This window comes from Hippocampus comes, unplaced genomic scaffold (assembly GCF_001891065.2).
Source record: "Hippocampus comes isolate QL1 unplaced genomic scaffold, H_comes_QL1_v1.1 scaffold155, whole genome shotgun sequence".
Taxonomy (NCBI): Eukaryota; Metazoa; Chordata; class Actinopteri; order Syngnathiformes; family Syngnathidae; genus Hippocampus; species Hippocampus comes.
The window spans coordinates 2,112,465-2,134,876 of NW_017804967.1; the positions used below are offsets into that span (position 1 = coordinate 2,112,465).

Genomic DNA, 22,412 nt, shown 5'->3' on the forward strand with positions numbered 1-22,412 from the left:
AGGGTGTACCCTGCCTACTGAACAAAGACATCTGGGATAGGCTCCAGCACGCCCGTGACCCATGTTAGGATAAAGCGTATCAGAAAATGGATGGATGCATGAAATTTACAAACCGTATGAAAACATGCAGTGACTGTGACGTATCCAGGAAGTGAGAGACACAAATTGAAAGTAGGCCACAAAAAAATAAAGAAAAAATGAGCAGGAGAATGCGGGAAACTAACATCATCATCATTATTGTCTTCATGTGTATCGTCTTTTTTTCCCAGTTTTTACTTTTTCATCATTATCATCGTTTTTGACTTGAGTAAGAGGTGACGTCATCACATCGAGAGATGAGGTGGAGGAGGGGGCGGAGGCACTTCCAGAAGAAGAAGAAGAAACGGAACTTCAGTGAATGAAGCTCGACTTCCACCAGGAGACTCAGAAGGATTCCCCCAAGATAAAGTAACAACATTTCTCCTTTTTCTTTCTTTGTTTTTTTGTTTTTGTTTTTTGCAAGCCTCGTGTGGAGAAGATCCCTTGGCGGCAGTTTCTCGTCTGCTTTTTGCCTTCATTTCGACAGGTATGGAAGCATGTTTCTGTCTGTGCAAAGTGGCGTTTGTTTAGAAGACGACGAGTAACGAGAATAGGAGAACTCAAAAGGTGTGGCGACCTTTGTGTTGAGATATGAAAATCCCTTATCGGACTGCGCTGTAACATAGCCTATTGTATCTAAAAAGTAACTTTTAACTCAGCATGCAGAGGTTAAAAAAAAAGTAGCTGCTAACATGCTGGACCAAGGTACTGTAGAAGTACATCAATATTTGGGAAAAGAAAACAAACAAACAAAAAAGGCGGTTACTGATTTCAACCAGTTAATTCTTTGATTTTCAGAGCACTTAAAAAAAAAAAACAACCACACCTGACAACAATTGATAATGTACCTTAAAATAATCTAACATTAAACATAAATAATACATACATGCACAGGGAGGTCCTCCCAGCCGGCAAAAGGAAAATAAAATGTACAGACTCAGAAATGTACTCAAGTGTGAAAGTAAAACTTTTTTTTACTGTCAGTTATATACAATAATACCCACTTCATCTAATTGCTCAATGAATTATAACTAACTAACTAGCTTTGGCTCAGGCTTTTATGCTTTCAAAACATGTCCCTGTAGTTTTGCTACCTGGAAGTGTTTTTTTTGTAACAACCATTCCCATTTTTTTCTGCCTTATAAGACCCTTACAGTAAATATTCATCATGAATGAAATTCTCAACCACAGTTGACTTGACTTCCCTATTTACATCTTTTTACGTGTTGTCCTTCCCAAAAGTCGAAAAATTAAGAAGCCTATTTTGACAAAGTAAAGAAGGGCTTGAAAGTACGGATATCTGTTTTCAAACAATATGCCCAGGGAGTGCTGCTTCACAACCACAAAGATGTCAGTATGTACTGGAAATAACAGGCTATTACCTCAAAAATGTGCAGTAATTTGACGTTAGTGTCAATATTAGCCTAACGTGCTATCCTAGCAGTTCTTCACCGCAACTAGATAGTCCAGGAAAAACAGGAGCAATTCTTAAAAGTCTGAAAAGTGCTCAATTTTGTTTCCCCTATCTGAAATCTTTTCAGAATCCAAGATGCCAATTTTTCATTTCATAATGACGCGTCACATTCTTTAACAACAAGAAAAAGCAAAAGCCGTGTTCATCATTTGATTCTCCGTTAACACCTGTCAAATTCTCCCCCTGAAAATGTTGGTTAAATTCCAAGTTGGACGGCCTCAAGTGCTTGCGAATCGCGGAGGTTACATTTTTGTAGAGCATCAACTAGAATTGAAGGTTTGCGTGTTGGCCTTCAAAGCTCCTTGAGCCCATTTTGATTTGATTTTCCTTCACACATTTGTGCATGGCACAGCAGCTACAGGTGGCCTCCTTCTCCTCTTCCACCACAGTTCCACATCCTTGAGGGTCCCTCCGCCACGCCGCCTTTCTGAGCCACCCATGGTGGTGTGCATGTTGCAGAGGGAAGTGCTGCTACATCCCAAAACCAAACAAAACCAGGAAAGCGATCTTGTTTGTACTTGCTAAGTTCAAGGGCAAACTTCTATTTCAAAATGACTACACTAGGAAATCCCCCTCCCCTCGCAGAAGTTTAAGTTTTATGTTTGTTATTTAGAATGTTAGTAGTTAGTTCTGGAAGTGTGTGAATCAAAAGTATTTTCTGCTTTTTTTCAGACAGACCGGGCCGGGTCATTCCTGCCTTTGTGTTCGTGAAATGTGTGGGTCACTGAGTGGGCTTTTGTGTGACAAAGTGTGAGGATGGCGGGTGGGGTAGGGGGGCACTGCCAAGTTGCCGCTGGCATTGAGGGGGCCGGCCCGCCGCACCCGGTGAAAAGGTTAAAGGTTGAAGCGGCTCGTCTTTGAGGATGAAGGAGAGCATTCTGGGCCCCCAGTGGTGTGTCTAAGACGGGGGCGTGGCGGTGTCGGTGTTCCTCTGAGCGGCCTTTGTTGGGCTGAGTGGCAACCAGATCAGGAGCCTCGCTTTAATTCACACACGGGCATGTGCATGCTAATGAGACGTGGGAATGAAATGGCTTTACAAGTAGACACTGTTCCCCAGTCATTCCCAATGACTCTGATGGAAAAGGTGTTCCACGTGAAAATGGTCAGAGAATTATTATTATTTACTGAGTCAATTGAGACGACAGCATTATTTCACTTTGTTTGGTGGTGGTGGTGGTGCATCGCTCAACTAAGTTTGGGTCTCACTGCTGTACCCAAGCAGCGCCTTAAAGCCAAATTGCAGCGATGAATGGGCCCTTGAAAGCCCCTTTTTTCAGTCTATCTTCAAAATGACGGTCAAATTTGTGACGTCAAGCCACACCAAAGCGAAAAAGCTTCGCAATGCATCGGCAAGCATTTGTCTAGCACCCTGTTTGCAATTGGTGCCTTTTTAATTTTGTTTTATTGTTATTATTATTATTTTTTGGTTCCCTATTTGGGAACTCGTCAATGTAGGCACCATGGAATTTGCCCAACATGGCCAACTCCCTGTTCATTTTTGATCCTGTGCCTGCCCCTTCCCAAGACTGTTGTCATTAGCTATTTTTTTTCCTACTCTCCAGCGGGTGCTACTGTGTGTGTGTTTTGGGATGTTGTGTCTGCGATGCCTGAAATACATACTGTACATTTCCACCAGGATGCGCATGTTGACACAAAAGCTGAGTTTAAGTTATTTAATTCATCCGAAGATTCAAACGTTTAACATCAGAAGAGACTTTACTTTCCCGTGCTTGTTTTTTTTTTGTTTCATTTTGTAAAGATGATCTGTGATGACTCTTCCTTCTTGAGTTCTCACTGCAGGGCATGGGTGTCCTTTTTCTCCCAATGTTCCAGCTTGCCTGCTGCGCCGCCATGCCAAAACACGTCGTCTCAGTCGGGCCCGAAGAATGTAGTCTTTGCTCTTACAACCAACAGGAAACTGATTCACAAACAGAACTTGCATTGTAACTGTTAGTGCTGAACTTGATTGATCCAGCTGAGCTCTCTCATGTGACAAAAGATAAGGGAAGGTCTGCAAACTTTGAGAGAACGCCTGCCACTGATGAGATGAGCGTGGATGTGTTGCTCCGGTTGTAGTTTTATCAGAACAGGACGTGTCTTCACGAAAAACGCACCAAATACTTGATGGAAGTAATGTTTTTGAAGAGGTCCTGTTATGAAAACAGTTTTTTACGTGCTTGTATGCTGATAGTTGGGTCTTTGATGCGCCTTCCCACTCTTTAAGTGTGAAATTAAATTGGGGATGGGGGGTATAACGGTTAAATTAGCCAGTAGCAGCATTGTGCATGCAGCATTCACTCGGTCAGGATGCAGAGGTGTGAACATCTCCTGCTCTGCTGAGAGTCTACAAGTCTCTGGAGGTTTCTAACGATACCACAAAACGGTAGATTTATTGCTCTTTAAACATTGCTAGAAGGGTTGGAAAAGTTGCTAAATATGGCAACAGTTTTCATGTGACAGAACTGAAAATGTGCTGTTTTGACCGAAGAATGTTGAAGACCTTTTATTAAGACGTGGAAACTCCTTTTTAAGTTGTGGAAAAGAAAATGTGTCCTTTATATGGTGGGCTGCAGGATTTGGAAAGTTCATAAGTTTGTACCGCCAAGTGATAGCAATCTTTCACTCGGCCACAATTGGCATCGATAAAAGTTGGTGCAATGGCAGGGGGAAATTTAGCTAAAAAAGAGAGAAAATGGCAAAAATGCGTGATCCATTTACGACACTTAAAAAAAAGAGCATAACAAAGTACAATCTGTTTACCGCAAAGTAGAACTACCACAACAGCACATCTATAGGAGTTCCAATACAAGGCATCGATGTTAGCTAAATTAATGTAGCCTACCAGCCCTCGTTGTAATGTATTGTCACGTCTCTGCGAATGGTCACGAATAGACACAATGACCGGTTGGTTCACTTTCAATCGCTTTATTGAACCAATGGTGACACGAGAAACACAACAAAGTACGTTCATAGATGAGCTGCAACGGCTACAACTGAAACTTAAAGGCTTTTGACACGCAGACGGTTAGCTAGTTCACTGCTAGCCGCTAACCTAAGCTCCCCGCAGCCAACTGTACATTCACATTCCTTGACTTGTAGGCTACTGATTATTGATGCAAGTAAGAATCTTTTTTTGTTTTGTTTTTTTCTCCTTTACCGTAGCACTCAATATGCTAAGGTCAGTCTGACCTCATAGCTGGCTGCAGCTATGGTGGAGTTGGATGTGTACTGTCTGTTTAACAAATGTTTTCTGAAAGTGAATTGCCCGTTGGATTTGTGAAACAAACCATGTGGTGCTTCAAATTACACTTTAAAAAAACAACAACAAAAAAACAGAGGACACCAGTCCTGCTGTCTTGTTTGAGTAGCTGTGTGTCGGTGATGTAAGATTGGTGACGCGCCCTCTAGTGTGGTTTTGGTTTGAGGCTGTTCAGCCAAGATGGAGGACGGGCAGTGGCGCTGTGACCAGCTTTGGTTTGGGCTCGCCTCTTTTCTAAAAATGGGGAAATGGATTGCGTATTTCACAGTTCCTAAAATCTAAAACGATTGGCGCGCCGATGATTTTGGAGGAAAACCTTTTTTTTTTTTAAACATACCACCGAGTACAGGACAATAGCCTAGGATAATCCTTTAGAACACTGGTTCTCAAACCTTTTACATAGTATCACCTGAAAGCAAACACAACTGTACTTAAATAATGATTCAGTTAAAATGTGTTGTGCATGAAAGTTAAATCCGTTCTCAAAGTTTGAATTTAACAGTAAATACACCTGAACTTTATTTAGGCATACCACACTTTTAGAATCACTGCTTGAGAAACATCTGACCAATCGGGCCGTTGCTGACTTTGATCAGAAGAGAAAGAAAATCTTAAAATTTGCCCCGATTATCACTATGTGTGTATCCCGCTTTTCACAAATTCAACTCCGATTGGCCACTTTATTAGACACACCCAAGAGCTATCAAAAAAAAGTCTGCCTTCTACGTTACAGTCTACGTGAAAATAACAACGCTCAGTTTTGATTGGCCCGGGCACGTTAATCGAACAATAGTAGTTTGCAATGGCGTTGAACCAGATTGCCTCACAGCTGTTTCTAATCCACTGCCCCATTTTCAGTCCACAATATTCCCCACTGTGATTCCACCACTGCAAATGGCTATAATAGACATTATGTTACATACGTAAAAGCAACAAAAAAGTGTGACAGCAATTTGCAGTGATTACTGATACGGCTCCGTTTGTGGCTAAGCAAGTGTAAAAGTCATCGGGTGTTGATCTTGAAAGGAACTCTAGAAAACACAATAATGCAGTGGTACCTTGAGATCCAAGTTTTATTTCATTCCACGACAATGTGTCTCAAATCATCGTTCCCCATTCAAATGAATGGAAATGTTGTTAATCTGTTCAAGGCTCTGAATAGCACCCCTCAAAAATACTGTCATTCCTCAGTAACCTACAGTAATATTATTATTTCATGGAGGGTAAAGAATTTATTCCTATGACTATGCTATAGTCATAGGAATAATATGCGTCTAAGTGTTTTCTCCACTGTATTTCTTCAAATATCCGTTGCGTCAAGGATTACAACGGTGCTGCACCGATGCCGTGCGTTTGCCTGTCCATGCCATTTTGCATTTTGCAAAACCCCCCAAACACAAGTTTTGTCATTTTTATCTCAAGGAAACACTAATAATTGTTCAGAACTGTTAATTCCTTGATGGAGGGCACATTGTTTTCAACTTTGCACAGACCGACTGGAAAATGTGATGTTGTTGTTGTAAAGGCCACCAGAGCAGCTTTGTTTCTCAACGCAATGTTCATGTTGGCCCGCTGACTGCTGCCTGCCGTGAGGGCTTTGGGAGGTCTCGCTTGCGCGCGTATGAGCATTCGAGTCGAGGCTTGTGTCACTGCGGGAGTGCGAGAACGAGCAGGTCCACGTTGCACGTCCCACATCCATCTCCAAAGGTATCAAGTGTTTTTATCGGCCTAAGTCAGCATCACGCTGGAGTCGAGGAAAGATGTTAAGAGTTAGCACACTCAGCAAAAATACACTAATACAAGACGACTCTAGAGATGTGAAGGAATGATGATCGGAATCTCTGAAAAACAAACAGAGGCTGCTTTGATCTGAGGCTTTTGCATCTGACATGCATCACGTCAACAAAACATCTCCATGTCGACTTAAGTTTCATATAAAATCTAAGAGCACAATCATTAAGTGAGAATGAATGAAAGACACTATTGATGACTTCTAGCACACAGCTTGTTAAGTTGAAGCCTTTGCATTATAAATGCCAGCATTATTGTCAAGTCGAAAAGTCCCTTTTAGGTTCAGCAGTTCGCTGCATGATCCGGTTACTCAAGGGGGCCTGCTAACTGCCACTTTTAGGTGTGTTTCAGCTCCATCCAGCTGTCTAAAGGGGCAAAGCTGCTCATTTGTGGTCATGGCAAGTCTTTATACCGTGAACAGTATGATATTTATAATCACCTCGGAACCAGGAGTGGCGTCATCCACTAGGGCGGCTTGAACAAAAGGCACTGAAAACAAACGTAAACGGATATGTTTTGCCATGGATATAAACACTGGAGCCAGTGGGTTTATGTTGGCGGTAATCTGCATGTACGCAATAGTGTTTAGACGGGATGCACCGGCCCGTCTGCCGGGCCTTTGTGGTGTCATCAAGTTTTGCGTTTGTGTGATTGCTAATGTGTTAAACCACGCACGCGACCAGACAAAAGTCTACCAAGGCTTGTGAGGACCAGAATAAAAGATGGCCCGGCGCAAACATCTGCACAAGCTGACAACCTTCGCTTCGGGGATAATCACAATGCGAAATGTGTCTCAGACGTCATGCCTGTTCTGTTCTAGCAGACCTCAGATAAACGTCTGAGAAAAAGATTCTTCATATTGTGGCTTTGAAATGTCAGCTATGCTTTACCTTGAAGTGACTCTGATAATATCAGACAACTGCAAAAAATGAAGAGCGGCATCCCAAGGTGTCGCAAGGTTTAACTTCAAGGTACAGTGTGTAGAATGTAGTGCCATCTAGTGGTCAACTAATAGAATGCAATGAGCGAAGCGCGTGGATTTTGAAGCACGGGGACAACGGTGCCTCAGAGTGACGACTTTTCGCAAACCTATAATTTCGTCTAGCAAATGTGCAAGCAAAATGTCTTCCCAAGCGACTTCTAGTACTCCCTTCAAGTGACGAAGGCAGTGCATGGCATATGTTATAGTGCTGTCGTCATGATTTTGAGGAACTACCTACGCTAAGTTTGTCTCCTCCGAGTATCCGTAGCAAAAAGATCGCGACGAAACATGGCAGCCTCCTGTTGGGGTGTCGCACCGTGTGTAATATAATTAGCGATTACTCCACCTACAATTCATTAAAAATATATTGATGTGCTTGAACATATGTATGCATATTATTAAAAATAATAGTGGGTCTTTGATAGAAGAATAAAACTCAACAAATATTTACACGTTTCCTTCAGCCCCCAACCAACCTTAATTCTTTAATTTACACAGGAATCAGTAAATCATAAATCAAATGACAACAATCATGCAAATCATACGTAATCATGTGAAGTGCATTTCTAAAGCACTATATCAAACATCTGTATCAATAAATAATGGTATTTAACATATAAACCCAAATAGCAGCCTTTGAGATTAGAAAAATGCATTCTCATGCCCTGCTATATTGATTTGCATTTGATTCAATGTTCAGTCCTACTTATAAGCAAAAGATTCCATTGAGTTTTGTTTTTTTCAAGATAAGATCATGAAATGCTGCCTCTCGAAACTCTCCTGATTGTAAATCAAACCCTCCTGAAAAGAATAATGGAGCTACAGTTGATGTCATGTGTCGACTTGCCACTTATGATTGACGTCACGCTTTGTGGAATGCCGGCGGGGGCCAGTAAACGGCCAAACCCCGCCTATCAATGATGTCAAGTCATAGAAAGTGTGTGACTAATACGGCGGCAGGAGGGAGCTGGTTTGTCCGTTAACGTGATTCATCAAGTCGGGGGACATCTGGAAGCGCTGCTCGCAGCTGGCCCAGTGAGCAGAGTTGGTGGGAATGGCGAGCTCTATTCTGAGTCTTTCATGAAAATGTCGCCGGTTTCAAACACAAGAGAAGACTGATGAATCACCGCGGTCGGGGAATGCACATGTTTACATCTGTGACTCCCACTTGGCTTAACCTCTCGTGCTCCTTTTGTGCGTCTGTAGGTGTGAGTTCCTGAAGGCGCCATGGAGGAGGGAAGCTGCTTGGGTTCATTATAAACTAGTCGGGAGCATCAGAAGTGGATCTCTGCTCTGACGACTAAAGAAAGACAGTCAAACTGGGAAACTATTTTCTCATCTGCTACCCTTTTTGGATCCCATCAACTTTCCAAGTGGACTGTAAAGGAGCTTCAAAAGTTTGATTCCAAGAGCGCAACCATGTGCCATGTGATTGTAACATGCCGCTCCATGCTCTGGACGCTGCTCAGTATCGTTGTGGCCTTCGCCGAGCTCATCGCCTTCATGAGCCCCGATTGGCTGCTGGGATTCCCTCGCTCCGACTCCGGCGTGAACCCCGGTGAATACCGGCCCTCTCTGGGCCTCTACAGCCGCTGCCTCCGCCTCGCCACCCGGGGAGGTGGGGTGAGCTGCGGGCCCTACGCCGGCACCTTCTCCGAGGTGGCTAGCGGCTTCTGGCAGGCGGCCATGTTGTTTCTGGCCGCGGGGATATTGGTGCTCGTAGTGGTGGCCTGCATCTCGATCTTCAGCATGTGCTTCCAGAGCATCCTGAGGAAAAGCATCTTCAACATCTGCGGTTTGATGCAGGCCGTTGCAGGTAGGCTGGTATCCATACAGCAAACTAAAATCTTCACTTGGCTCTGTGAATGTTTCATAAAATGACTGCAGGCCTTGTCGCGCCCCTCAAAAGTAACCCGTCAGCAGCTGATCTGGGATCAGTTGCTTCAATACTTGACTCCCCTCCCCCTGTCTGTTCTCTGTCCAGGCCTCTTGCTTATGGTGGGCCTCATGCTCTACCCCGCTGGCTGGGGTTCCGAGAAGGTGACGGGCTACTGCGGGGTCGAGGCCTCCCCCTTCCGGCCGGCCTTGTGCTCCCTCGGCTGGGCCTTTTACGCGGCCATCGGAGGAACCCTGGCGACCTTCCTGTGCTCCGTTTTGTCCGCGCAGGCCGAGATCGCCACCTCCAGCGACAAGGTGCAAGAGGAGATCGAAGAGGGCAAGAGTCTCATCTGCGTGCTGTGACACCACGGAGTCATCCTGAGCATGGACTTGTTGAGATGAGAAGCTGGAGGTGTTGTATTTCTTTATTTTTATTTCTTCAACACTTGCTTTGCGATCTTAATAATCCCTGGTTAAATTGAGACAAAGACTTTGGGGCATTTGCTGGCAAAGTGCACACCACTGAATGAGACTGAGTTCATCTGCACACTCTAACAAAACCAATACAAGAAACCGAAACCTGTACATACCACTGTTCATGCAATTTGTTTTAACACCCCCAATTTCCCTCCCCCCCAAGTATATAATGACTTTTAGCTCACAAAACTCCGAAATTCAGGCAGTCTATTGAACAATATTAGATGAAAACGTATTTCGAGTAATGATGCGCCATCTGGTGGCGAACATGGTGAATTAGAGCCTCCACAGAAACGTCATAGTCTTAATGTTTCAAGATTTTAATTCAAGTCTTTTTCAGATTTCTTCCATCAACACACTAAATGTGAACACGAATCTATACTGTGAAGTGTGTGTGCGACTAATGTTAAAATTTTGGGTGACTGTCAAACCAGTATTAGCTAAACAAGATGATTGTGGTTGTATTTACAGTGACATTTAACAGCAGATCGCATTCTTATCTTCGGAAAGGGTTCTTGTATTGAATCTCAATTGGATCACACTTTGCAAGTTAATGTTTGTAGTTATATTGTAGAAGTTCCATGATTTTTTTTATTTTATTTTTTTTGCTCAAATTGCATGCTGCGTCGCAGTCGCAAGAGAGCAGAGTTTGGCTCCTCCACCTAAATGTGACTCCTCTCCATACAAGTGTGCCATGACGCATTTGATTGCTCTTATTCAACACAGAAGGCAAAGACATGCAATTAGGATTTTGAGAAAGTGAGCGGGACAATGTGGGACCCTTTTGTTTGTTACATTAACAAGAATCTTGTTGTTTTGGTGAATGAATGAATTGCTGATGTTAGTATGGAGAAATACATACTGTATAGTACCATCAATAGTCCACAGATTGTCTCTTTCAAATCTTTATTCCATGTTAATACCATAAATATACAAAACTGAAAACTATTTCACATGCGACAAAGGCCGGACGAGAGTGCATCGAATTTTCTTTTGAAACGCAACTCCTAATGAGGGGCATCAAATCATCTTTACAGAATGTACAAATACGGTATTCCTCTTAAATTAGTTTTCGCTCTTGATTCAGTGAAATAACATGATCACAGGTCTAAAACACATCTTTTTTTTTTGTGTTTGTTTGTTTTGTTCACATTCTTAAGTGTAGACCGGCTTGCACAATACAACTTTCAATGTTTGTGAAGTAAAATTTGTCTAACGTACACATCACAAACTGAGATTTAAAAAAAAAATGGACATTTGGTAGATTTCTCACAGCTTTTGTGAACGCACAGTAGAATAACACTTGAGGGATTTGTCATATTTAATCAGCCATTCCTTGAATACAAGCACACCATTTGATGCACGTAACACGATAAATCGTGGAGAACCAAAAAGAACATAAATTATGTCATAAATAAAAACAGCTAACAGAAATGTGCTATCCAAAAAAACAAAACAAAAAAGAAATACTGCAGAAACTTAGCATCAGGCTGTTAATGTCGCGATTAGACTTCGGACAATTTAGCTAGAACACTCCGGTCGAGCTCCACTTCATCATTTGCAACAATAACAGTGCAGTCATTTGCCATATGGCGTACACCCCCCGTAATACGAGGGGGTTGTGAAAGTACAACAATTCCAGTTTTTGACAGTAGTCTGTACAGCTTTTCAACACAGTGATTCTCAACCACGAGTCGGAAATTCTCAGATTTGACATGATTGGTCTGGAAATGAAGATATATTCACTGCAAATAATGTACATTTGTTCCTCAATCTAACCCAGAAGAACAAAAACACTTTTTTTACGAGGTGGCAGAAGGTACAATTAACCTGTTTTTATTGTTGCCGTTTTTACAACCGAATAATACCTTTTGTGTTCCACGACAGAGGCCCAGATTTCACACACTCAATTTGTGAGTAAATTGATATGAGATCATTATTTTCAATATTCTGTCCGTACTTTTTGTTTGGTGGTGTACCCAGAAAGTTGTCGAAAAAACAAAATATGTGCCTTGGCTCAACAAAGGTTCAATGTCATTGTATGCGGGGTAATGTGCACCATTCAGTCACATGCCATTAACGCTGAGAGGATTAAAGCAAAAAAAAAAAAAAAAAAAGTACATTGATACCATTTCATCTGTTTTGCAAGGTGGATCACATGACTCATATCCCCCGGTCACCTCCCTTTTAGGTCGGCCCATTTGCTGAGTCGAGTGCGAGTCTCCTTTATGAGAAGGAAGCCAAAAATAGCGATAGGCCACGTCCAGATTGATAGCAGCTTCAGAATTTTTCAACGTGCGACGGGCTACGCGGGCAAATGATGTCACACGCGCAAAAAAAAAAAAAACAACCAAAAACCCCACACATCTTTTGAGTCGTCCTCCTTTTTTACCAGGTGTCCGTCCGTCAAACAGCCAAATGGACATGCAGCTCACATCTCGGGATGTGCGACGCTAATGATTTAGCAACCCCGTTGAGTGTGCTTGAACTTGCACACGTTATGCCGTCACTCAATGTGGCTGCCGAGTTACTGACCCGTCCAGTCAAACAGAAGGTGAACGGGGGTGTTATTTTTAGGTGTGGGGTTGTTAATCCCAATAATGGAGATGACGAGGAGGAAGCGTGACTCATTCGGGGCCGGGAAGGACACTAGCAGGGTCAGTGTTAGTTGTGGAGTGAAGACATTTTTTTTTTTTTTTTTTTTTTGGGAAGATATTAGCAAATCGGGGGGTGATTGAGCGGGGACAGTTTTGTGACTCTTCAGTGTGCGAGAATGTGTGTCTACGGATGAGGTTTGAAGGCCCCGCGGGCGGCGTTGGAAGCGGCGTTAGCCGCGGCGTTGGCTGCTGCCGTCTGGACAGTCTTGTTGGACATGACGCCAGTGGCGAACTCCTGCTGAGCCTTCTCAAAGCTGGCGCCGGTGGTCCGATACAGTGCGTGTACCTGCGCAAGTGCTTGAAATTAGCTTAGACTTTTAAAAGAAAAAAAAATGTTGACACACAAGTGACAGGATATCTCCTGCCGCCACGTTCAGGGAGGTTGGCTACATTCCCGTGGATCTTAAATTTCTGAAGATGTGCAGCACAAGATCATCCAGATGCTTGCACATGGTCTCGTTGCCTTTACCTTTAAGGTGCTTGTCAATCATCTGCGTTTTAATCTCCTGAGACAACTCTCTCCTTGGCTTCCTCCCTCCCCCCATCATTAATGTGTCACACGCCGTGTCCTCATACAGCGCGCCGACTACTTGTCATCCTTTAAATAGCCCCACTGATAAGTTTGAAGAAACCTATGATGCTAATTAGAGGACAGACTTTGGTTGAACACCGCAATTTGAGTTTGTTTTTACTTTCATTAACCGAGGGTTAACAATAAGATAAGATAAGATAAGATAAGAAAACCTTTATTAGTCTCGCAATGGAGAAATTCCCAATTCACAGCAGCAAATAATGTACATAGATGGATTTGTGAGTTTGTAGGAAGAGTCCGTTACCTTTTTAAACATGATGAGTGAACCTACGGAGAGCGTGGTGAAGAGTGCCGCAATGAGCAACATGATGATGCCCACCGGGATGCTCGTGTTCAGGCCCATTAGAGCTGTGATCCAGCCACTGCGAAACAACGATAACAAGGACCTAAAATGTGCCACCACTTCAAGCGTGCTGTCGAGCGCGGCTGTTAAACTCTCTTACCATGTGCCCCAGCCAGTGATGCCGATCGTTTGTAGCACGTGAACTCCAAACTGGCAGATGTAGACGAAGAAGAATACGAAGAAGCGAAAGGAACTGTCGCTCCTGTAGGGGAGACGGAGGAGCGCATACAAAACGCTTTGTCTAAGTGGCGGATTTTCAAACACTCTTTTTTTCTTTTGTAATGTTTTGAAGTGTTTCAAGAGTGTTGCGGGGGTAAACCTTTTTTCTAATGTGGTCTCTCTACTGCACAGGTGTCAAAGTCAAGGCCCGGGGGCCAGATCTGGCCCACCACATCATTTTATGTGGCCCGCGAAAGCAAATAAATCATGTCAAGTTCCATGATGCTTGCTAAAGTCTGAAGCAAAATTTCAAATTGTCATATGTAATCCACAATAACAGTCATTATTCTTGACTTCTGATTGTAAAACTATTTATTCCCAAAATTCATAACGGCCCTCCAAGGGAAAGCGTAACTACAATGTGGCCCGCGACAAAAACGAGTTTGACACCCCTGCTCTACAGTGTGGCTTTTTACCGATCAGGTGGGTTTGGAACTTATCTCCCATGATTCACGGGGTTTCCTGTATATGATTTGGTTTATATCACATTTTTCGCTACATTTGAAAAAGGCCACGTTCCACTTTTAAGATATCTGAATCCACGCGTTTTATTTCCCCTTTAGTTGCTTCATGCATGTCCTTATTGTGCCACTTGAGAGCAGAAATAAAACAATGACCTGCACTCACTCACCTGAAAGCTCCATACAGCGGTCTGTACCAGCAGACAAAGGAGCAAGGCGTAAAGAGCAGAAACCACAACATGGCCAGGCCGAAGTCGACGCCGTGGGTCGGATCCACACAGAACCAGGCCAAGCAGCCAAACATGTTCACAAACAGCGTGCCGGCGTGGACTGGTGGGAAACGCAACGGGAAGATGGATAATCATGCAGCGTCGAGTGAACGGGGCTTCGTCGTCAAGACGGAGGGATCGGCTTACACATCCAGAGGTTGTACATGATCTTCACCGTCTTCTGGAACTCGATGGGAATGTCCACCGCGATGTCGTGGTAGAAGCACGGACCCACTGGGAACTTGGCAGGCATGGGAGGCCAGTTGTTCTTACGACCTGCCAAGATGTGAAGGATGCCTCACTCATATACAACAGTGGGTCAAGTCGCCAAAAAAAAAATCGCACTTCAACAAGAGAAGTGTTACTTTAGAATGATACAACTCAAGTTCAAGTGAAAAAGTAGTCCTCCAAATAAGTATTTGAGAGGGAATGGGAAAGTATTTGGTTTAAAAAAAAAAACCTCAGGTACTGAGTGACTAACAACCATGAACATAAAAAGCAATATAAATGAAATCAAGCATTTAATCACAAAAATCCTCAAGTAAAAGTAAACAATATGTTGCACTCAACCACCTCTGACGAGTATAATTTAAATGATAGTTTGGTGAAAACTGCGTGTTCGTATCCTGATAAAAGTAGAGAAAAGCAAAAGGAACACATTCGGGTGTAAAGAGCTTAGCTGGCTCCTTCTGCTCGTTTTTCCTCGGATGCCAACAATCTAATGACACTCAAAAGGTTTAAGGAACAGAGCAGTGATGGATGGACGGACTGACTGACCCGCTCCGCCGTGAGACTGCAACTCTCTCTCCCTGCGGTCCAGCTCGGCCGCTTTCCTCTCCAACTCCTCCTGCCTTCTCAGCAAATCGGCCTGAGCACGTGCCTGGTCCTAGAACATCCACACAGAGTTCACCAAAAAAATAACCAAGACTTGCAATCAGGTACGTTTGTATCGCGGTAGTTCCGGAGTGAAAAATGTGTTTGCCTGATCCAAAGACTTAAGAAATCCTTGCGGAACACTGATGCACAGGAAAAGAGTCTTACATGCGGGTGAGAAAGTAGGAAGGAGGGAGAGCAAAATATGTTGCTACATGAACCAAAAAAGGCAAAACAAAGAACAAGGATAAAATATTTGGGTCTGTCAAATTGGGTCAGAAAAAGAAGATGGCAACCAATATCGTACCTGTGTTTGTTGCTGTGAGTAAGCCGGTGGCTCTTCTGTGGGCTTCATGATGGCAGGTTGTGTGTTCTGCGAAGGTGCCGGAGCAGACTTGGGGGCATTACCAGGGGCAGCCTGTAAAACCAGCAGGAAAAATCCCTTTGCATTAAGTAATTAGACCATAGTCCTCTTTTTGTCTTTTTTTTTTTTTTTTTTTTGGTCCACTGGGACTGATGACTTTGGAAGAGACTGAAGCATATAAAATGAGGTCACACACACACGAAGCGTATTCATTAACGTGAGATGAATTCAGAAGTCCCGCTGACCGTTCTGGCATCCGTGAAGGGGTTGTATTCTTCAAGACCGCCGGGAGGGGTAGAACGCGTCACCTGTGTTACAGAGGGATCCTGAAACAAAGAGAGGAACACATAAGGGATTTTAGTTGACAGTCTTGAACCGTAATATTAGCTGTGCCTGCGCGTTTCCTGGAATGGATTACAAGAGCTCCAGTTTCCAGAGTTCTCAAAGTTTTGATTGACAATCACAAAAAAATTTAATAAAATTACTTTAATACAGTAAAATGTTCAATATTGTGGTTGTAGTTTGCAGTGGTGTACAACTGCACTTCAGAGTGAGAGCTATTCCTGAACAGGGCTCACCTACTGCCTCTCACTTTGTCAATCCATCTATAATTTAAAAAAAAAAATCTAAACAAATAAAATAAACATCGTTTGACAAAATATAACATTTGTTTGATCAATGATTTTTTTAAAAAACGGATCTGTCACCAACATTACGAGAAAATTCAATCTAATTTGTAATTTGAGTGCCCAATTAGACTCACTCCCATGCGGTGAGGAGCCAATCACCAGCCAGCTTTCAATCCAATTGCAACCCATCATGACTTTGAAGAAATGTGGCCTCAAGCTAAATTCTTTTCGTCAGGTGACTCGGAGGACGGTCACGCCTTTTTTAACAGGTAAGAAGGCACCACCAAGTAATTCATATTTTAAAAAGCAATCCATAACTACAGTTTATTAAGGGATTGCCTATGACAACCAACATCGTTTATGTAGTTGATATGAGTTCACAATGTATCGGCAAAGTGCGAGCAACTCTGGCATGAAGCACGACTGCAACCTGTACACTTTATTTGCAACCTGGAAGTCGAGAACATTCAGCAGTGCCGGTAAGTACACCGTTTATTTATGTCCATTATGTTAAGCTAGGATAGCATCGAAGCTTACAGACCTACTGACGTGAACCAGGCTAGCCGTTTCGTAACACGACTGTCAACGACTCGACTAGTTTACCGTCGTCTAATATTGGAAGGCCTGGAATTGTTTTAAATACAACCAATGCCGACTGGGTAGCCGGTTGAGCTATCAAGGCGTGTATGGTGTTCAGACGAGGGAAAACCTATAGCTGGCGTTACAGTTAGCTAACTAGGGACATTCATTCAGAGAAAATATTATCTTGCGATAACAACCTGTTCTACTAATATGCAAGAGTCGCATTAAACACGTAAAATGGTTGGCTGGTTATACTACTCAGCCGTGTAGCGAGAGACTAAACGTATAGATGTAGTATTGACAGTTAGCATGCTAGCAACAGTGTACCTAGTTACCTGAAACGGATTGTTGAAGTCCGGGTCCGCGAACGGGTTGCTGTCAAAGTCGGACATTTTACAGTTTTTCAGAGAACTCGTCCCGGTATTTCGCCAGGCAGTATTCGGTCTGTCGCTTTTTGCTGCCCCTCGCTGCCGCCTGCGGGTTTTTTCCGCCGCCGTCCGCTGATGGAGGACCCTCCGCTCCGTGCTAGCCCAGTTAGCACACAACAAAACCAGGAAAAAAGAAAGGCGACGCGCGGATGGAATGTGACGTCATACAATCAGCACCACGGACAGCGTGACGTCACAACAGAAAGCAACGAGAGTAATAATGACGCGAGTTCAATGGTTTGTGAAAATAAACTGTATGGTAAGCCCTCTAAACATTTTACAATTAGACTGGATGGGTGTTGCAGATATCCACAATATAGGTCGGCCCAGTCAGAAAGAACATTTCCGATATCCCTTAACTATATTTTTCTTATCCAAAGTTGTAATTTCATTTCAGTTACTGTATCTGTAACGGAAGTGGGCCTCGGTTAAATTACGTCATTGCATTATAAATACATTGTTGTCATGACAGAAATCTACAATTGAGCTGCGCAGATATCTGCTATGGGAATAATAGATATCTCTGATGGTTGTAGGTATTTCTAATTCCATACAAGCAAGGATTTGAGATAACTAAATATTAAACAGCTTTAACAGTAGCGATAGTCGGTCCCGACTCTTTTAAAAGCAGGGCCTTTTTAGAATTTAATCTTCTGCTTGGAATTTCAAATCTTACTTAACTCTATACATGACGTTTTGGGCTAATGGACCTAACAGTGTGTCAACATCATTTACCGTGAATCCCGGGTTTGTAAAAGTACAGTGTTATGTATATGCCGGAGCTCCTATTGCAGCACAGGCAATCCCCTACGTAAACACTACGCCCGCTGTATAGTATTTTAAACTCCTGTAGGTCAAATACGACAGCCAGTTTCCTCCATGTGGTAATAATGAGGACGTTAATGGTGATGGCGCTAATGATGATGAGGATGATTAGCAATGGAAGCATCTGCTGTGTCGATGATCTCTGCTGCCAATGAGGATTATCACTTTCATAATATCTATAATGATGGTTTCTTTCTTGTAAAAATCAGAGCGTATAAATTATTTTGGCCCTCAACACAGTCAGAGAGCCAGTGGAGTGCGAATCGCCCGGCGTTCTTATACCAGCCACTTGGGGGCGCTATAATGCCGCCAGCCGCCGCTTCGGTGTCCCTTTTGGCAGAATCTTTTTTTTCTCATTTGCCTCCAATTTATTTTCATTCAAACGAAGGGTGACCATGTGAAGAACATCAGATGAGTTGACAGCCTGTAAATGTGATTTAAACATTTAAGCACCATTTACCCAGATTAAGTTTCAATTGGAGAACAAATGCTATTAGGTGGAAATCTTACGGTATTGCTGTAAACGACGGCGCTTAAGATATTCCCAATTTTATTGTTTTAATCTTATTGGTCATATTTGAACAAAAGGCACTTAGGTACCTCTTTGGTTTTATTGAAGACTCATGTCTGGTATACATTTTGCATATTTGCAAATTTGACTCTTAACTGCGAGGTCTGCTTTTTGCACTCAATGCTTATTTTATACTGAACCCAATGATGGACTCTAAACACAGACTGCACATTCATTACAATTCACCTTCTTTTCACGCACGCGCGCGCGCACACACACACACACACACACACACATGCGCGCGCACGTAAAGTGAGCATCCGTTCCTCCCCTAATCTCGTATTAATGGACCCAATCACAGACTCTATGAATAATCAATGGTCAGTGGTCTGCAACCGCAGTGCTTAGACCTTGAGTAAAACTGAATTTTCCTAATCAGATGCACACACACCTTGAGGCCCTAATCGGCACTCTAATGGTTTAGAATCTGTCGCATGGTTTGTTTGCTGCACAATGTGAAAGATAAACAAGCCATGGATGGCTGTGACTGCCCGTCTTTGTGTATGCACTCTACATGTGTGCCGAAGGGGAAAAGACGGTGAAAATGTCCGCCCTCGTCCTCCCATCCTCTGTCTCGAATACTGCAGTCCACGTGTGTGTGTGTGTGTGTGTGTGTGTGTGTGTGTGTGTGTGTGTGTGTGTGTGTGTGTGTGTGTGTGTGTGTGTGTGGAAACAACCACTTTGGCTAATAGCTGCTACATTAGTCTCCTAACCAGCTGGTCATGGCCATTTAGAAATGTTCATTAGGTCGCCGACCAGAGTGGATAGGTGCGATAGTTCACTCTCCGCTGTCGACTGTAGAGAGACGGGCACAGGCAGAGGGAAAGTCATTCACCCGCCAACTTGACGACCAAGTGTTAAAAGCCGTGGATGCAATTATCCCCAGATTGCCCTGAATTAGAACCTGGCGTATAATTACATCTCATTAATGTCTATGAGTGTTATTTTAGAGTTCTGAAAGGTTGGATAAGCAGGACTTGGTATTATGGCTTATTAATGCCGCAACATCTGGTGTCATTCTGGTAATATTCTGATGAGTGATTGGAATGGAAATGTAGGATTTAAATGTTATCGTTATAAGGTGAAATGACTCATCCTAAATGTAAGAATGCACATCTCCAAAATATATTCAAATGTTTGTTTTGTTATTATCATTCATGTATTGCATTAAACATCGGACGTAAGATAACCTGAATGCAAAATAAAGACTACTTCTGTGATCATAAATGTTAGTGAAACTTACCCCCCCAAAAAATTATCAACCAGTGTGCTCTGTGAATTTTGCACTTTGGTTTTACTGCCATTTTTTTCTAACCTGCTACTTTCTTTTAAGTCCCATTTATTTAATGAATTGAAGAAAAACATTTTGCTTTCCCAAATGCAAAAAATGCTTCTCTAAATTTGAATTCACTGATTATTTTAAATAGTTAAAAGCGTATTAACGGCATTAAATCAACCCTCCTTTTAGCACCATTTTCTTATTCTGCAATTCAGGCTCATTTTGGCTTCAGAAACTTTTGTCGTCTTTTCAAATAGTAGAATTCCTCAACGGAACTTGCGAGACCGGAAAAAAAACATCAAGCAAACAAAAAGCCTCATGTTGAGTGGTTAAAAGGGACGTGAATTCAATTTTGAACGGCAAGTTTGCTTTTAAAAAGTTACCTAATGGTGTCATTGACAAGAGCAAACAGTGGATTGCCGTCGTGAAATGAACTACCATCGTGGCACGTCCAGTTTAAAATACCATTTGATGGCCAAGCACACCGCCGATGCCTATTCTCCGGCCCCTCGTCAATCCCGGACATCCATGGATAATTTCCGACACAAACCAGCGGATGATTCCAACGACTACAACGGTGAATTACCTTCGAGAACCACCATTAGAAAGTGCTGTTGAGGGGCTTTTTTTGTGACTGTGTGACTGGAATACAATGCTTACTTTTTTTATTAAAAAAAAAATAATTTGGATGCAAAAATGAAAGCTCTTATTCATGTTAAGGGTATTCGAATTCGATAATATGAGAAGGGGAAAAAAATCTAGGAACATTTTTATAATCAATTAAATGCACAATGAACTACAACTTAGCTGTGATTTAATTTGATTAATAACACTTTAATGTTTGAATCGCTTGACAGCATTAATTGAAAATAAAATCATTTGGTGACCTCATGACCTTTTGCTAAAATAAATCCAACAGTCTTGTTTGTTTTGCTCCCAGATTTCCTCAAGGTTTAAACATGTAATATTTGCAACAGTCCCCAAAACAAAAAGACTGCCATTTCTACTTTGTGGTTCACAAGTTTGATGCAATCGTCATTAGTGAGCACTTAGCCTTTGCTGTAGTGATCCATTCATCAGGCAGTGAAAACAAACCATGTTGCCCAACTGCCCTGAGCAAGTTTGTGGTGATAGTTTAATTTCATTGACATGCTGTTGACATTAAAAATGCATGCTGCCGAAAATTTTACTATCCATGGCCTTGTGTTGCGTGATAGAACTCGACGTTTAAGAGTGTACTTGACCAGTCCAAATCACACCTGCACTGCACTCGTAATTGTGCTGCTCTCATCCCTCCAAATTTTGCTGCTGTAAATTGCGAATTCCTCCATTGGGAGACTAATAAAAGTATTCTTATCTTCTCTTATCTATTCTATTGGATGGTCTGACAGAAAACATTTTAGTCTTCTCTGACCATTTAGTCTTCGGCCATACAGTATCAAAACCAAACATCGTGGTACTCTTACAGGGTCCAAAAAAAAATCTTCAAATCAACTTTATTGTCAAATGTGCTACATGTGTAACATACAGCGCAGATGAAATTTCTTTCCTCAGGAGAGAGAGAGGAGCCGCTGCGGGTGCCCATGCCGCAAATTGAAAAAAAATTCAATGCACTCCCCCTTGTCTAAATACGGTATTCTGATTACGTTTGCGGAATAAGAATTGAGCAACAACCCCCCCCGCCCCCCCTGTTTTTATCCATCCCAGGGGCGCCCATTTTGCCATTTGCTGTGATCGAAAATGACATCGCAGTGCCTAAGGGCTCAGCCTTTATACTGTATGTCACATGGCCAAATCCAGAAAACTGGTGAGCTATGACGATTGTTCCCTGAGCACTGCGATGTCATTATCAGTTGACAGGAAGAAACAAAATGGCCGACCCTGAGATGGATTTTTCTGCTTAATTATTGTTGCAGAAGTACACTCTTAATCAGAATACCGTGTTTAGACTGTTGGAGGGGGGGGGGGCACGCATAGAAAATATGATTATCAAGAAAATTTTGGACTTGGCTTCCCCTTTAAGACATGAGCAGCTGTGTCACTTATGAATGGGAGAATTGCGACACACCCTTCTCCAACTCCCAAATTTCTGACTCCAATCCAGATACAGCCAGATGAGCTCACAGTGCTACCAAACCTAATATAATCTCATCTCATATCTAATCATCTTACTTTAAGTGAATTTAAAAATATGAGCCTAGATTGAAGATGGATTTCTTTAACAAGCCTCCGCCAACTGCATGTCACGTGACGACTTTTTCCGCTGAACGTCATCTGCTTGTTCTGACATGGCTAGTCGGTATGAAAACTCTAATATTTTAGGCCCTACTCATTTAGGTCAGCAGTGTGGGATCATTTTGGCGACCCGTTTTGAGAACAGA

At 42.6% G+C, this 22,412-nt stretch overlaps 2 protein-coding genes across 4 annotated transcripts; one reads left to right on the forward strand and one right to left on the reverse strand.

Moving 5' to 3' along the window:
* Window positions 1-242: 242 nt before the first annotated feature.
* Window positions 243-11,364, forward strand: LOC109526666 (lipoma HMGIC fusion partner-like 2 protein). Of its 3 annotated transcripts, none has more exons than XM_019888093.1 (3): window positions 243-565; window positions 8,791-9,400; window positions 9,569-11,364. In XM_019888093.1, the coding sequence occupies exons 2-3, from the start codon at window positions 9,004-9,006 to the stop codon at window positions 9,823-9,825; spliced, it is 654 nt and encodes a 217-aa protein (XP_019743652.1). In that variant the 5' UTR covers window positions 243-565; window positions 8,791-9,003; the 3' UTR covers window positions 9,826-11,364. The 3 variants fall into 3 exon arrangements, with proteins under 3 accessions (XP_019743652.1, XP_019743659.1, XP_019743668.1); XM_019888100.1 differs by having other exon boundaries at window positions 243-447; XM_019888109.1 differs by lacking the exon at window positions 243-565 and adding an exon at window positions 8,552-8,632 and having other exon boundaries at window positions 9,569-11,326.
* On the reverse strand, window positions 11,182-17,605 carry scamp1 (secretory carrier membrane protein 1). Its single transcript, XM_019888083.1, has 9 exons — window positions 17,264-17,605; window positions 15,963-16,043; window positions 15,661-15,771; window positions 15,258-15,366; window positions 14,628-14,756; window positions 14,382-14,541; window positions 13,632-13,733; window positions 13,433-13,550; window positions 11,182-12,882 (listed from the first exon to the last, which is right to left on the reverse strand). The coding sequence occupies exons 1-9, from the start codon at window positions 17,318-17,320 to the stop codon at window positions 12,721-12,723; spliced, it is 1,029 nt and encodes a 342-aa protein (XP_019743642.1). The 5' UTR covers window positions 17,321-17,605; the 3' UTR covers window positions 11,182-12,720.
* Between the last annotated feature and the right edge of the window lie 4,807 nt (window positions 17,606-22,412).